At 34.5% G+C, this 12,703-nt stretch overlaps 1 protein-coding gene across 1 annotated transcript in view; it reads right to left on the minus strand.

Moving 5' to 3' along the window:
* The window catches only part of COL5A2 (collagen type V alpha 2 chain), a 150,413-nt gene that overhangs the window by 80,064 nt on the left and 57,646 nt on the right, over window positions 1–12,703 (minus strand). Inside the window, exon 2 of the mRNA XM_007108047.4 lies at window positions 1,792–2,016. Coding sequence (XP_007108109.1) covers window positions 1,792–2,016 — 225 coding nt within the window. The remainder of the gene's footprint in view (window positions 1–1,791; window positions 2,017–12,703) is intronic.

The following is a 12,703-nucleotide window of genomic DNA, read 5'->3' on the forward strand; positions in this document are numbered from 1 at the left end:
ACTTGGTTTCCTTTTTCAATATCAAAATGAAAGTTTAATTTTACTCCAGAAAAGTTTTCTTGGATTATATCATTATTTGTTCTGCTCTATTGCATTTATTTTTGCTTTGGGATTCCTACTTGGTTTCCTTTTTCAATATCAAAATGAATTTTACTCCAGAAAAGTTTTCTTGGATTATATCATTATTTGTTCTGCTCTATTGCATTTATTTTTGCTTTGGGATTCTTCTTTAGGGCTATCCTTTATATATCTTCTATATTATTTTCTTTCAAATCCTTTTCACTATTTTTATTTTTTATTTTTACTTTTCTCATTTCTATTTTCTACATCCCTTATTGTATTTTCTGCAGTATCAATTCTCCTTGTGCATCTTCCTATTTCATCTTCATTTCCCTATGATGATTTGGTTATCCTTCTACTTATTTACTCATTATTCCTTCTTTTTGTATTTCTAATTTATGACGTTCTTTCAATTACTTCATTAAGTTTTATTTAGTTTATGGTTAAATGGTTGGTCAGAATTTTTATCTGTTCTGTGATAGTATATTTATTGGTGTGTTCTTTATCTCATAAATTTCGTTAAACTGTCCTACCTTTTTCCTTATAGTATCTTTGTATCAATGCTGTTGTCATCTCTTTTTTTTTTCATTATTCATCTTGGAATAAATTGGGCTTCCCTAAACCACCTATTTGTAGGAAGTTGTGTATTTTGCTCTGTTTTTTGATATTTGCCACCATTGTCCCAACATACTATTTGCTTATTCCCACAGGTTTAATTTTGCTTTACTCCTGGGGATTCTGTGCAGATTGTATCTACTTCAGGTAGCCCTTCAGTGTCTTGTTTTTAATTCTTCCCATTATATCTTCCGTATTACCTGGCTAAAAATTAAGTTTGGGTATTTATTCCAGGCAAATTGTCACTGTTGAAAGATACCCAAGAGGATAATTGGTAAATTACTGTGTAATGTTTCCATGAAAATACTTTTGAATACTTCATCATATTTGTTGTTATTTGCAGTGAAATTTGGGGGAAAAAATAAAGCCTTGACACTGTCTTGACAAGGATGCATGCAAGTCTCCATTCATGACTGCTAAAACAAATAACCTAAAAGTTTAATATTAATCTTACCTGGTTCACTAAAACACATAAATATGAACTTGTTTCTCTTATATGGAAGTTTTTCTAACATGTTACTCAAATACACAGGCTATGTTAAACACAGACACTTTTCTCCAAAAAAGAAGTTTTAAAAACCAATAATTTACATCATTGTTTTTTCAAGGAAATCCATTTCTTTCTCTTGTCTTTCTTAGCCAACATTAAAAGCATTCTGCATTTCTGAGCCAATGTAATAGAGGGTGCTGTGGCAATAAACTTCATTAGAAATTATTATTCCATTACCAAGGTCAAAGCTGGCACCGGGGAAGAGAAATGTGTTTCTAGATCTCCTCTTAGATATTAATGGACTTCATAGAAAAGCAACAAATATCTTGGAGGCACCTAGCATGGATAGGGTAACAAATGACCATCTTAAGTACTACAAGGAATTCTCAAATTAGACATAACCACTTAAAATGCAGCCAAAAATATTCCCTGGTTTTTAAGAAGACAAGAAATAACTTTATTTTCATTACTGTTAGATAAAGTGGGTGAGAGAAATTATTACCCCAAAGACCACTGAATAGTGGCTTAATTATTTTCTTGGGTTGCTGATTTCTGAGAGCAAAAAACACTGTTACTATAAAGATGAATCATTGGACCAATTCTGAGTTGGCCCTAAGTATTCTTACCAAAATTGGTATTGCTACTTCCAGTTGTATGTGGACAGACAGGACAGCACTCCCCAGGGGGAGTTACGGGGTCGGCACATTCAAGCACATCCTGGCACTGTATCTTGTCACAAAGAATGGCGCCATTGTCACAGACACAGATCTGGCAAGGGGCAGGTTTCCAAATGTCCCTGTTTAAGTACATCTGACCATTCTGAGTACAGGCTATTTCTTCACCATATCCTTCTAAAATAATAAGAAAAAAAGGAGGTTAGTAATCTTCTGAAATTTTGGAATCTGGGAAATATTTAAGAAGGTGAGTCATCTTGTGGGTTCTAAAAAACTCTGGGCTAAGTGGTAACCTCCTAAGGAGGCAAAACACAGATGAACTTACTTCATTAGTATTTAAAGACAAAGCATGTAATTCACAATTAAATTATTATGATACTTATATTCTAGCATGATGGGGGGAAAAAGTGATCCAAAATTAAGTATACTAAGTCAGAGAGGCTTCCCAAGATCATTTTTGAAGATACAAATAACCAAACGTGGTAAGATCATGTCAGAAGGATAAAAATAAACCATTTGAAAAGCAGGAAAAGAATAGTTCCAAAGAGAATACATAATTTCAGCATTTGGTGAACCCTATGTGACTTTAAACTGACCAGAAATTTTCCATTAGTAAATCCCACAACAACAGAAGACAATATATATTCTCATACCATGAAGAAAAACTTAAATTCATTTTAAACATTAAGGTAAAAAAGAATAATGGTGACTCATTTCATGGAGTAGATTTCCACTAAACATCCGAAACTAAAGGTGTTTCCTAAACTGTAGTGGAAATGCAGAGCTTATACAGGTAATGCATTTATTATCTTTGCATCAAAATTAATTAAGGAAAGTCACGACCAAAACAGTATGGTAAGCTATAACCTAATATCTGCCAAATAGTTTTCTTACATTTAGATAAAAATTTAATACAGATTTGGAAAATATATACACACAGTTATACACATAGTAGTTCTCGTATACATTTACTATAAAATAAACACATATGTTACATCTTTAACTTTGTGATTCTTAAGAAACAAAACTATAGTATTTTAAAACATAATGTGGATCATATAATCCTTGCTTAATTCCTTCAGGAGCTTTCCAATTACTTAAATTCAAAGCTCCTTTTTCAAGCCCAAAGGCCCTCCCTCCCAGTCCTTGTACAACTTGACCCCTTTGCCTAGCACTGCCTTTCCATCCCTCATCTCAGACTCTGATAGCTCACTATTATGTTTTGCTTAATTGTCACCTGCCCCCCACAATTCTTCTCTGACTACCCTATAAAAGTAGACTTCCTTTACCGAATTGAAATGCTTCACAGAACTCTTTAAAGAACCCATTCACCCATCCATCCAGTGATTCATTCATTTTGTATTATATGCAAGGTAATTAAATATTTACTAAAATGGAATGGCTAGGCAAAAATCACTGCCTTCATAAGATTTATCACAATTAGTATTTTTTTCCTTGTTTATTTTCTTATTTCCACCACTAGACAGTAAATTTTATGAAGGTAAGAACTAGTGTGTCTTGTTCTTCATGGTATTTCTAAACCTTGACGTCACACCTTGCATAAAGCCGACATTCAACAAATACTTGTTCAATGGATGGATATGAATGAATGAATGAATCTAAATTATGGTTCACTAATTTAACTGCACCAGCACTAACTTTGCACTTTACAAAAATAAAACTAAAAATTTAAAAATGCACTTACAATTAGTTTTTGAAATATATTTAGTTATATTTATATATTTATCACAATAAATATAGTCAAATGCTAATATAGAACTACGGATGAAAATGATTTCAGTTTAAAGACATTAGTCCAAATATCCATCTTCCTAAATTCAGAAAGTTTTTCTTGGAGAACATTCTTCTCACTGCTCTATGGAATACTTTGCCTCACATATTTAGTCTTTCATCACATATTTGGTAAATGGAAATTGTTTTCAGAGCATGACACCACATCCTGGCTTCTGTGTTATTCATAAGAAGAGCACGAAGTTTCTAATCTGTTTCATTTTCATCAAAAGATATTTATCACATAATATATAGCTACTCAATAAAACAATATTGGCTCTGTCTATCCAGTGTTACTATAGGCATTTTAAACAAAGGAGAAAATAAGTATCCTGCTTTAATATGCTTTCCTGCAGAACTATTTTGAAAAAAATAAGAAATTTGTACATCAAATAAGCAGTGTTACTTTTAGAAGAAAAATCACTTTGAAACAATGTAGTTCCATGGTGAATGTTTTCACAAAACACAACCTATATAGAAATGGACTTACACCCATAGTCCATAGAACTACTCCATTAAGTAAAAAAAGAATAACTTTGTTCATTAAATTTTTTGATTGAGAAAGAAATATCCAATCACAAACACTAAATACCACTGACTGAAAATGAGATACACCGTAAGTTCAGTTAGCTTGCTTCTCCCTTCCCACACCCTGGGAGGCAAAAGTGTTCACATGTATCTACTGAGGGTTAAGTGGGTATGTGCCTAGGACTGCATGTGCAAAATATTGGAAGCATATGTATTCTGTTCTCAAAAATATATACTATCATTGTGAAGCAGATTTCAATTTCACCGGTGAAACAATTATATATGGGGAAGTAGTGAATGTGAAAAACAAAAAAGGAGATGACATACAATGATGTTGTTGATTAAACATCATTAAAATATGTGAGAAACTCTTCAGGGGTGAGTTATCCTGTTCTCTGTGGCTCCTTCAAGGTTGGAATAAAAAGACACATTCTCTCAGTCTGTGTTAACTCACAGAAGGTCAGTTTCTTCCTGAAAGTTTAAGACAGCATGACCTCAATCCAAGGAGCACTATATTACTTGCTTAACTTTGTTCATTAAATTTTTTGATTGAGAAAGAATATCCAATCACAAACACTAAATACCACTGACTGAAAATGAGATACACCATAAGTTCAGTTAGCTTGCTTCTCCCTTCCCACACCCTGGGAGGCAAAAGTGTTCACATGTATCTACTGAGGGTTAAGTGGGTATGTGCCTAGGACTGCATGTGCAAAATATTGGAAGCATATGTATTCTGTTCTCAAAAATATATACTATCATTGTGAAGTAGATTTCAATTTCACCGGTGAAACAATTATATATGGGGAAGTAGTGAATGTGAAAAACAAAAAAGGAGATGACATACAATGATGTTGTTGATTAAACATCATTAAAATATGTGAGAAACTCTTCAGGGGTGAGTTATCCTGTTCTCTGTGGCTCCTTCAAGGTTGGAATAAAAAGACACATTCTCTCAGTCTGTGTTAACTCACAGAAGGTCAGTTTCTTCCTGAAAGTTTAAGACAGCATGACCTCAATCCAAGGAGCACTATATTACTTGCTTTAAATGACAATGTTAAAAGTTAGTTTTATACTCTGAGTCATCACTGGTCCTTTTCCCCCTGAGAATTTATAATTAAGTTTAATATGATGTGGAAAGTTAGTTGGAGTGCTTTTAAATGGCAAGGAGACGAAAAACCACATTCGCTGCTAAAACCTGCCCTCTCTTCCCCAGCACAGAATCCATGCACATCACAGAGGGCACAAAAACTCAGTGAACTCTGATTTTTCGTGTCTGAATGAAAGACATGTACAAAGAAACACTGGGTAGAAAATACAGGGTGTCTTGCAGTTCTCAAGTTTGTACGTGGCAGTTGTGTACCTTATGATTAGGTTGTCCCTTCTGTTTTCTACATAGATGTTTATTTAAATGAAAAAGAAAAGTAAAATAGGAAGCAAAATTGCAGCCAATTTACAGTAAAGTAGTCATGACATAATTATTTTATGAATGGCAATATTATTAAAAAATAACTAAGTAAGAATTCTTATATGACGTTCTGAGAGGGTCAATACCGCCCTCCTGATTCCTCTATAGAAATCATAAAATAATGCAAGCTGACATTAACCTTAATTGAAGGTCCAGAAGTTTAAAAATTATTTCTTATAAAATCTGAAAAAGAATTCCAAAACCAAAATACTTTGACACTTGTATTTTTTCTATGTATGTTTCTTTAATTTTCCTAAAATTGAGGAAGACTGATAGATATGATTGTATTGCCATTATTTTGTAATCTTCCATGGTGTTGTAACTTCCAAAAATTTTATCTTCCAAGCTACATGACTCTTTCACCCTTATCAAATGTTCCAACAAATTAAACCAATCCATTGCAAAGTCATTACCACAAACATCTTGGCACTGATCTCTTAGAGAGAAAAGATGTATTTTATCTGACTATGTTTTGTTTGAGAGTAACTCAAGTGTCTTGTGTTTCTCATATATCCTCAGAGATTTGTCTTCTCACAAAGATTAGGTGCTTTTAAATTTATTTGTAAGTATTCAGTTCTTAATCACTAGATGGCAGAACAAATCCACCATCTTATTATAATAGACAATTAGAAACTCAGACATCAGAACTGCTGCTGCTTGACAACTATGGCCCACACCCTAGGGCTACATTCCTTTATATAATACTTGTGCAAAAAAGTCTGTATAGAAATGGCCTTATTGAAACCTTTGACTGTCCAGGAGAGATGTGATTCAATTTTAATATTAAATTATTGGGGTCTACCTAAAAATTTTGAAAATTATATGAAATAAATGCACCTAAGCCCATGCTGGACATTCTGTAGACATTAACTAAAGATCTTCCTTGTAGAAATAATGTGCTCGCATATCACAGAAATTTTAAATCTCTTATTCAAACAAGTGTTTGTTCAGACCATTTTCTCTCACTGGACTGTGAGCTCCTTGGGAGCCAGACATGTGTTCATCTCAGTAACCTTCACATCCAATGTCATATAATTAGTCTTTGATAAACATATTTGCTGTGTGGATGAATGAGTGAGTGAATGAAGGAAGGAAGGACTAGTTCATTGATGTGCTTATTAAAAAGATAGCACATGCCTAGAGGGATGGGATAGGGAAGGTGGGAGGGAGGGAGATGCAAGAGGGAAGAGATATGGGAACATATGTGTATGTATAACTGATTCACTTTGTTGTAAAGCAGAAACTAACACACCCTTGTAAAGCAATTATACTCCAATAAAGATGTTAAAAAAATAAAAAAAAATAAATTAGAGTGGAATGTGCCCAGATAAACCCCCCCAACACACACAAAAAAGATAGCACATGAAGCTCTCTTTCCTCCTTCCCTAAACTTCCCAAAGAGGATGAGCACTGAGGACCCCTATTTTTGAATGATAGGGAAATGGGTCACTTGATTGTTCTTGTTAAGTATGCCCCTGACATCTAGACTTCTGTGTGGCCAGAAAGGAAGAACACTGTGTCCGTCACAGCCGCTCACATTTTGAAAAAATTTTCAAAAAGCTATAGCAGCCCTTCAGCCTTCCTGACCCAGTTGGTCTAGGTCCCTTTGCTGGTTATGAAGGTCTGGGTTAACATAATTTAAAGTTTCTCTAATTGTAAAAGTTTTTGAAGGGTTAGAATCATGGCACAGTCAGCTGGTGTCCTCATGAAGTGGGCAGAGAATGCTTTATGGGACAAGAGAAGCAGGAGCAAAGCAGCTCCACTGGTCCCTCTGGACCAGAGCACAGATGCTGCCTTTACCAATGCACAGCACAGCCCCAGCTGCTGGACTCAGTTCCAGAGAATGTTCCAAGGCAATCTCTCCCTTCCTTCTGCGCTCAGGCACTGTTTATCAACATAATGGAGAGACGAAGAAGAGTATTCAGCTCTTCCTTTAGACCCTTCTGACTCAATGCCAACAATTCCACATTGATCATTTCTTTTTCCTTATCTTATCCCCAACATTTAAAAAATAAGATACATATGAAGCCACCAGGGATAGCTGAGGGGGATCTGTTACATACTTTGACAATATTTTTCCACGCAGTCTCAAGGTCTATGAGAGAGTGGGTGGGTGAGTACGGAGCAGGCCTGTGAAGTTTTGCATCTTTTGTTTCTTCAATCCACTTATAGACTTTCACTTTCCAATGAGCCCTCTGAATTTAAATCCCTTTTTAGGATGGTTACTCAAACTATTACTTTCTTTGTGCCCTTCTCTATTTTTTTGTACCAGTTGAACAAAAGTAGCCATTTGATGATTATTTGAGCTGAGTTAAATTTCTGTTCCATTAGGACAACCATATTTAATATTCTAAAGCAATATAATAACAATTAATTTTGAAAACTTATCTTGAAATCTGAGAAAGTAAGAAGACGGCAATGTATACATAGTATTTCAGTGAAACATACAAATAATGAGATCAGACAAACTGTACAAAGGTAGTTAGTTTCTTCAATACAGTCATGAAACGTTTCTCAATCTCATATGCAAAGGCTTTCCAGTTAACTAGTAAAACTGCTGTTTTTCCTTTACTTAAAATGGAAAAAATAAAAAGGAAAATCTTTTATATTAGGTATTACTTAAGTTTCTTTCCATGTATTATTGGGAAATCTAAATGATTGTGGCCAAAATGTGAAACTAAAATTACACACAGTGCACATGCAATGCTCATCTACAGTTTTGTCTGGAAAACCAACTTTCAGTCTGTTAATGCATTTGACATAGATTTTTTTTTTTTTCTCCAACCGAAGGCTCAAACTATTGACTAGCTGTAAAAACACCACACAGAGAATTGAGCCTACCTTATATTGAAAACACTAGAAATTTTAGTAGTAATATCTATAGCAAACCCTAGTTCTATTCTCAAATATTAATCCTAAATGAATAATTAAGTACAATTTGTGCTATGCCAAATGTATGAAATGCCTGCCTAAATGCATGAAAAGTTTCTAACTGTTTTGAATGAAGTTTGTCTGCTTAATCTCTCTCCAGCAATGACATTGCTTGAAATAAAGAAGAGAACCAAAAATCTGCCTAGCTATTTCTCTCATCAAATGGGTAGTATCATGACTTTTATGTAGTCTGGAGATAAATTAAGTAACAAATTCTGAGCAACATATAGTACCCACATTTCAGATTTCCTTCATCTCCTTCAAGTCTTAGCTCAAATGTCACCTTCTCCTTGAAGCTTACTCTGACCGCCTTACAAAAAATTGAAAATTACCACACACACACCCATGTCACCCTCCATCTACCAATTCCTTCTTTTTATTCTTTTAATGTGGTATTTAGCACTTTTGAACCTACTATATTATTGTATTTTTGTCTATTTTGTGTCTCTTCATGATAGATTTATAGCTTTATAAGGACAGATACAATTTATTCTGGCTTGTCCATTGATATATCCTGATATCCTAGAATAGTAGTCAGGATCATAGTAGATGCTCATTAAATATTTGTTGAATTAATTTGTGAATTGAATTGAATATTAGTTGTTTGTGTTAGCAGCTTTAGATGGTGGAGTTGTTCTGTAATTATAGAGTTATTATGTAACTAAAAAGAGTTATTGTTATATTATAAGAGAATATTTACAGAACTAAACTAGGGATATTTCATTATCCTATGTTTGGACAAGAAAAATACAAAAAATGGAATCCAAGATTTTGACCTGTAAAGCCAAAAGCCAAGATTTTAACTTGTATTTAAAGTAAATAACTGTAAATACAGTTATTTACAATAACTGTAAACTTATTAAGGGTAATAACTTCTCAGTGCTTCTGAGAAGTTATTACCCTTAATAAGTAAATGAATGGAGACCAAATTAAAACACCCTTATGTAGGGGAAAAGAAAATATCTATAAAGAAAAGGAACACACATTATTTTCTTAAAACATTTCTTTCTTAAAACATGTTTTAAGAAAGAAGATTTAGAGTTTTCAAAAGACTTTTCATTATTTGTTCAATCCCAAATAGCTATGGAACACTTTTTTTGTGCTAACACATTGGGTTATCTGGTGTTGAGATCAGAGGAGAAGAATGTAGAACATTTGCTAAGCTGTAGAGGGTAAGATTTAGGTTGAACAAAAAGACATTAACTAGGTTGTTTGCTTTATTAAAGGATATGTGCCTCAGTTTCTCTACTCATTAATGTATAGGAAAAGATGAAACATGAGCCTTCACTTTTGGGTGGGATGAAATATACTAGGATATGAAAAATAAAGTTGCCTTAAATTGCTGCTGAAAGTTAATCCAAATAAATTAGTCAATATGGAAAAAGGAATGGAGGCATTATTTAATCCATTTAACCAGTATTTATTTATCCAGAAAGTTTTAGTGAATACTTGTCTAGTACAAGAACACAGTTTAGGTGGTGGAATGAGACATTTGGAGTCCAGCTTCCTTGCCAAAAACAATCAAAATATACAGAAGTTGCAAAAGGTAATGCAACTTTCTTATAGGAGAGAAAATAAGTTTGTACAAATGTATATTTCAAGAATTCATTTTGGAAAATTTGCACACACGTTGAAATTTTTATAAACTTAATTCTATTTTCTCATTAACCTCATGAGTCCCAGCCCCTTTTGAATTATTGATTCTTATCCTGGAAATCTTCCTCTGTGTTTTGAGAGGTCTTTGCCTAATGCTATTTATTTTAATTAACTAAAACTAATTCTCAGGAACATCAACCTGAGGGCTTTCTAGAATCCCAAACAAGAACAATCTTCAATCATTTGGGGGAAAAAAAAAAGTTATGTTTATAAAAGCAGGCTGCAAATAAGCTAGGAGTGAAAGGAACGCAGAATTCCAAAAGGCATTAATTGAGGAGTAGATTGGTCACATACTGACTGTCCTGCAATGTCCTCTTTGGTAAGAAAATGGACTTCGAACCCTAGGATAGTCTGAATGCATAGCAGTGAGAGAGTGGAAAGCCACAATTCACACCATCCCAGCAGCCCCCACGGTGCAGCTGCTCCGCTGTGCGTTTTTCAGGCTTCCTTGGATGTTTTAGTCTTCCAATAGCTTTGGCATTAAGAATAGTTTCAAATTATAAAGTAAATGCGCTTACTCTTGAAACAAATATCAAAGTAACATAATGTATGCATTTTGATAATATAGTTTATTTATTTAACAAATATTTATTATCCATCTGTTACTTTGCCAAGCACTGCGAATACAGAAGTCAAGTTACGAATTCCTCCCCATCCTCAAGAAGCTCACAGACCAGTTAGGGAACCATTCCGGCAATAGACCAGAAGGACACAGTTCTTTAAGCATAAAACTAGAGGCAAACCCAAGTTGTTGTGGGAATATTTAAGAGAGGCACTTCACCGAGGCTAGAGGTCAGAGAAGTCAAAAGTGTTCTGTAATGTCTTTCTTTACTTACTTAAACAATTTTTTAGTTTTTTTTTTAAGTGCTAAAACTAATATCCAAAATGATTTCTTCCAAAAATTCACTTCCAGGCTGTATAATATTATCACTCCTGGCTCATTGCTGGTAACAAGCAATGAACTCCTTCTTTCTACCAACTGGCTGGGATGGATCTGAAGGAGCACAGGCACTTCCTCTCACTCATTACTTCCTGTTTTCATCTCCTTGGCATCTATTCTCTTGTCTGAGGGTAAAAAAACAGCACTCTTGTTTCTAAACCTCCTGATGCCTACATAGGTGGGTGTCTTAGAGGGGAGCAGGGATGTGGCTCTTCGGTGCGTGGAGCTGCCTGACAGTGCAGAAACCCGGGACAGCGGCACACAGCAACACGGGAGGAATCAGTTGCCACAGATGACTAAGTCTGGCAACACTGTGATGAACTATAAATGCATTTTTCCAGGTCCAATTCTACAGCCATTTGGAAATTCAGCAAAGCCAAATTAAAATACCATTCCTCCAATTTAGATACAGAATTCTGGATTATGCTGCCTTGAAATTTTAGGAAGTCAAAAATTGTTGTATTGTGTAACATTTAGCTTGAAAGACAATGAGTTTCAACCATGGGTGTCAGTTTATAATTTAGAAAACAGTGAGAAATAAGGTATCAAATATCTGTGCTAGAAATTCAGTTATTTTATACTCAGCAAATCTATTCATATCCACTTTCATAGATTACATAAGCATTTATCAAGAGTCTGTGACCATATCCCATGCCAGAGAGATACAAAAGTAAAAGACATATAAGCTACTCCAGAAGAGCTTTTAGTTGAAAAAATAAGAAGGAAGTTTATAAAATCATGCTTTTAACAAATATTTACTAAGGACTATCTAACTATAAATTATCTTCTATCCAGCTATTTCTCCAATGACCACAATTAGTCAAGGAAGCACATTGTTTATGTAAGACACTAGGTTCAAGGAATTATGGATAAGAAATCTAAACAGCTGAGATCACGATGAGGTGAAATTATCTGAGGAGGGGTGAACAGACGTGGGTAAAGTAGGTCTTGAAAAATGCAAGGTATTTGAGATGGTGGAGGGAAGGAAGACTGCCTGGGATGGGAGCAGGAACCACCTAAAAGAGGAATGGAGAGGAAGGCAAACATGTCATAACAGGAGGGAACGGTTCCATATATGGAAAAGAGAGGTGATGTGAATTCTTGCTATGAGTGACACTTCTTCCTCTAGGAAGGTTTTCATGACTTAACCCTTTCCCACATGCAATTTGGTCACTCTCTTCTTTGTGTTCTGATCTCACCTTGTCCATACACCTGGCAAAATACCTGCAACAGTCTATCTATTGTTTTTTTTACATGTAAACTCTATCAGGCTGTACATTTCTTGAGGGTGAACACATTTTATTTCTCTCTGTATTGTGAATGTAGAACAGTGCCTGACACATAGAACACGTCCAGTAAATGCTTATTGAATAAATGAATAAGTGAATAAATAGGAGAATGTAAAAGTAGCTTTCAGGAATATTAATCTAACAACTGAATTTAAGGTGAATTGGAAGCAAATGAGACTAAAGGCCACTATTTAAAATGTTATACTGTAGTTAGGAGAAATAGTTGTTCTGGGAATGAAGAGGGGTAAATCCATAAGACAC

Source organism: Physeter macrocephalus, chromosome 2, assembly GCF_002837175.3.
Source record: "Physeter macrocephalus isolate SW-GA chromosome 2, ASM283717v5, whole genome shotgun sequence".
In the NCBI taxonomy this organism is placed as follows: domain Eukaryota; kingdom Metazoa; phylum Chordata; class Mammalia; order Artiodactyla; family Physeteridae; genus Physeter; species Physeter macrocephalus.